Genomic DNA, 5000 nt, shown 5'->3' with positions numbered 1-5000 from the left:
TCTAAAACTGCTCAAACGCGCAACAACCTCAAAATAGCATCATCTCTCATTCTCTCAGCCTCTCACATTAAAGACAGAACCAACACCCTGGTGTATTTTTTATGAGTATGAGCTTTGTGACAAGTTAAAATTAGAGTGACGATATGGATGGTGACGCTGCTTCCTGTGAGCTATCACTAAAAGGGTGTTAGGCCACAGAACTGGAGCGTTAGCCATTCGGTGCTTTCTGATGCTAAACATAGTGCTGTGGTGTAGTTCGGCTCCAGTTGCATACCTCCCTGTTTACAACTACATGGTGGAAATGGATAAAAAGGGTTATCAAATGGCACAAAGACATCAGGGGTAATATTTAGGCCAAACTACAGTAATATACTGTATAATCAACACAAACATCTTTTCAGGCCGTAAGGAATCAGTGCAATTTATATTAATGTATTATTTTAAAACATTTTTACAGGTGCCATATGAAGCTACAAGAAAAGGAAATGCCAGTTTGATTATAAATTAAATTGAAAAATACTCTGTCGTCTGAGTCAGACATGAGTTTGAAGCATGAAATACATTCATAGTTTGTGCTAAAAATGTCTTTTCTTCCAGTTTCTTCAAGAAAATGTCTTTTCTTCCAGTTTCTTCCAGAAAATGCCTTTTCTTCCAGAAATATTATATTTACTATGAACATAAAAAAAGGATATTACACAGAACATGATGCACTGTACAGAAAAGACCTAAGACAGAGTAGCATTCAAACCGGTTATAATCCCTATAGTCACTGTGCACAGAAAAACAACTAAACATTTACAAAAAAATAAAAAATTAAACTCTCCAAGAGTCTTAAAGCCTTCGGTAAGACTAACCCTGGCTCCAACCTTTGGGATATCCATGTATGAGCAGTAAAACAAAATAAAATGAAATAAAACACAATTTTTAACATAAATACAATACACAGAAAAGAACTGTTAAAATAATCAAAAACAAGTCACTTGTAAGCAACTAGACTTATTTGTAGGGTTTAAAATGCAAGCTCCAAGAAGAACCCCTTTTATTCAAGATTAGAGATGTCAAAAGTAAAAGTAGAAGTAAGAAAATAAATAGCTGATATTGCGCTGGTTGGATCAAAGTTGCGGCAGGTTTTTTTTTTTAGGTTTTCAGTGTTTTTTCCATAAATAACAGGCTATCTACCACATTAGGTACAGTGGAATAAATGATGTAACAGCTATGTAATATCATGTGATAGTGTTGTACTTACACCAGGGGTGGGGAACCTTTTTCATTCGAGGGGCCACTTCAAATTCATCCGAGGGCCGTAAAAGTCCTCAGAGGGCCGTACTATGAACATAAACCAGGATTTTCCCCTTCACTTTAGGCCTATATTGAAGACAGCCACCTTTTAAACAAACACCACCTTCTCTAGGTTCCCCTAATATAACAGTTATATTAACATTTTCTAAGATTCCTTTACAAAATATGTCATATTTCATGTGAAGCTGCATAAGATGGAAATTATGTCGGGGGCCGGATAAAACGGCCTCAAGAGCCGCAAACGGCCCTCGAGACATAGGTTCCCCACCCCTGACTTACACTATGGCTGTACTTCTACTTTTACTTTTGACACCTCTGTTCCAAGAGCTCTAGTTGTTTATAACCAAACAGACGTCTGACAAACATAATGTAGCTGGATGAGTAGCCTGATCCCAATCAGCCAGTCAGGGGTGCATTTCTCAAAAGGGAAGTTGTTAGCCTGTTAGCAACTTCAGTAGTTGGCAATGGGAAAATGCATTGAAAACAACAAAGTCGCTAATGTAGGCAAACTTTGCTTTTGAGAAATTCACCCGTCCCCAGGGCCATGAATGTGCTATGATTGGGGCCCACGTGTACATGACCTGTAGTGCCTGTTTGAAATCAACTCCTTCTTTCACTTCATATAAACACACACGTTGCGTTCAGGGCCGGATTAACATTGCACGGGGCCCCTAGGCTACAGGTTGTTGTGGGGCCCCCTGAAAGGCAAAGTTTCCAGGAAAATTACATAGACAATGTCATAATTACGAGATAGGAATTGAGGGCAACTTGTCTACCAACTGTACTGATCATAATAGATACATTTTTCGATGTTGCATTGGGCCAAAATTCTGCATTTTTTTCACTTCTGGCCAATCAGGGCCCCCCTGGTAGGTGGGGGCCCCTAGACTGCATCCATATCTAGCCTGTGCGTTAATCCGGCCCTGGGTGCGTTGCTATGAATAAATGCCTAACACATATGAGTCATATCACTGTGTGGCCGTGTGTGTGTGTGTATGTGTGTGCGCGCATGTGTGTGTGTGTGTGTGTGTGCGTCTGCGTGTGTGTGTGTGTGTGTGCGTCTGCGCATGTGTGTGTGTGTGTGCGTGTGTGTGTGTACGTATGTGTGTGCATCTGCGTCTGCGTATGTGTGCCATGTCAGACTTTGCTGAGATATGATCCAGGGACCAGGCCTGACTGCCCGTTGCGCTCGATGGTCCACCAGCCGTCGTCCCCCTGGTCCACCACCACCACCACCTCCCCCACCGAGATGGACAGCTCATCCGAGCTCTGCGGAGGGAGGGCACACACACATACATGCGCACACACGCATGCACGCACGCACACACACACACACATACATGCACACACACAAAAGATACTAATATTAGTCCTGTAACAGTGGTGAAGTAGCTCGTGAAGAAGTTACGGTATGCACAAGCAAGCGTGCGAGTGTTCGTGTGTGCACAAACACGCGCACACACACACACACACACACATTCACACGCATCCACACACACACACACAAAAGATACTAATATTAGTCCTGTACACAGTGGTGAAGTAGCCAATTCTCTTGACTCACCCTTTACAGACACTGACAGCAGATACAAATTGGAATGTGTGTTACGCTATGAGTATGTGCGAGCGAGCGAGGGTGCACGTCCGCACACACACAGAAACACACACACACACACACACACGCGCACACACACACACGCACACACACACAAAGACAAACACACACAAAGACAAACACACACACACACACACACGCACACACACACACACACACACACACACACACACACACACACACACACACACACACACACACACACACACACGCACACGCACACACACGCACACACACACACGCACACACACACACAAATGGTCAGTGAGTGTCATGTTTCACATCCTCAGTGAGAACAGGTACTGAAGCCTGTACAGTAGGTCTGCAGTAGTGTAGTAGAGGGAACACGGCACTGCCTGTGTTGCCAGATTGGGCTGTTTCCCGCCCAATTGGGCTACTTTGGATGGCTGTCTGCAGGTAAAAACGGGAAAAATTGGCCATTTGCCGGTTTTTGAAGCCATTTTGTGCCCATAGAAACCAATGCAATTTGTTGAAATTGGGCGGAATTTAGCGCATTTTGGCGTTTTTTGAGAACCTTTTGGGCGGGTTTTGATCAGACAAATCTGGCAACACTGAGCACTGCCTGAGCACCACATTCACAGGAGCTGTTTGAAACCTCAGCTGAAGAGGTGCGGCCATAGGGGGCTCTTTGAAACCTCAGCTGAAGAGGTGCGGCCATAGGGGGCTCTTTGTTCAGCTTGGAGCGGGCTTCACTCTTATATATACATTTTTCAAGAAAAAGGCCACTGTATATACTGTAGTATTTTTTTATTGCAGTAAAAATACTATGCGTTATGTGTGGCCTCTTCCTTGAAAAACATATGAGGTCTCTGAAATCTTAACCTGAGCAGGTGTGGTAAGCTTGGAGCAGGCTTCACTCTTAAATATTTCAATGGAGAGGGTGATGGCCCAAATGTCCATCTCAATTTTTCAAGAAAAAGGCCACACTTTGTTTATAGTAGAGGTGAATTCAAGTAAATTGGGTCACTTTGGGCCATTCGCTTGTATGCAACAACAAAAAAAAGTGGCCAGTTTACCTGAATTCACCATAATTTTTGCATTGCAGTAAAAATACTATGTGCGAGCTGTGGCCTCTTTCTTGAAAAACATTTGAGGTCTCTGAAATCTTAACCTGAGTATGTGTGGTAGTAGGAAATCTTGAAAGTCAAAGAATGCGCGCACATCAGTGGCACAGGTGCTGGACCAAACGTAAGATAGACTAACTGAAAAGAAAATAAAGGTCTGCAACACTGTTAAATGCTCCCAAATATTTAATGGCACGACGTTTCGTTTTTTGGGAGCATTTAACAGTGTTCGGACCCTTATTTTCTTTTCCATCATCAATATAGGCCTGTGATGAAGGACGGTTAGTCCGAAACGTCGTGCCATTAAATATTTGGGAGCATTTAACAGTGTTGCGGACCTTTATTTTCTTTTCAGTAGTAGGAAATCGTACCTGAGCGCTGTAGTCGTAGAGAGCCTGGTACTCCACTGACACAGCTGCCGGCGCCGGCGCCACGCCAGACAGGCAGCCAGGGATCGAAGCGTACACACCATCTGATGTCTCTGTTGAAGCTAACAGAGAAGTGACATATAAGCTACAATATATCAGTATACACACCACTTCTGTATTGTAGGAGAAATAGGTAACATGGTACACTCACTGCCACATTGCTCCAGGGACTGTAACCAGTACCCTGTAAATAACTGTAAGTTACTCTGGATAAAGGTGTTAGTTAAGTGTAATGTAATGTAATGTCATGAATTGATTGATTGCTTTATTGACAACACATCAGTTTTCTCCTTTATAGAAGCACTGTTCTTCCTGTGGTCAAACAAATCCATACATTATTTCACATTGTTCTCTTTTCTTTTTACAAATGATACAAACCCAACAGAAGACAAAAACACGAGACACAAAAAACAAAACAAAACAAAACAAACTCAAAAGAGGAAATTAATACCTGTCACTCATAGGTTAAGGTAGACATCTCATTTGGACCATGGTAACACATCCCAAGGGCAATTATCATGTTACCTATGGTCACCTATTCAGCCCCATTTCAAGCTTAACTTTGTGACAGTT

General features: G+C 42.6%; 1 protein-coding gene across 1 annotated transcript in view; it reads right to left on the bottom strand.

Annotated features, from left to right (window-relative positions):
* Nucleotides 1-472: 472 nt before the first annotated feature.
* Nucleotides 473-5000, bottom strand: part of pstpip1a (proline-serine-threonine phosphatase interacting protein 1a) — a 36478-nt gene continuing 31950 nt past the window's right edge. The window contains exons 14-15 of the mRNA XM_063197709.1: nucleotides 4371-4489; nucleotides 473-2568 (exon numbers count right to left, since the gene is read on the bottom strand). Coding sequence (XP_063053779.1) covers nucleotides 2437-2568; nucleotides 4371-4489 — 251 coding nt within the window. The 3' untranslated portion in view covers nucleotides 473-2436. The remainder of the gene's footprint in view (nucleotides 2569-4370; nucleotides 4490-5000) is intronic.

Source organism: Engraulis encrasicolus, chromosome 4 (genome assembly GCF_034702125.1).
Source record: "Engraulis encrasicolus isolate BLACKSEA-1 chromosome 4, IST_EnEncr_1.0, whole genome shotgun sequence".
Classification (NCBI taxonomy): Eukaryota; Metazoa; Chordata; class Actinopteri; order Clupeiformes; family Engraulidae; genus Engraulis; species Engraulis encrasicolus.
The sequence above is the reverse complement of the archived record's forward strand: the minus strand, read 5'-3'. Positions and strand labels throughout refer to the sequence as shown.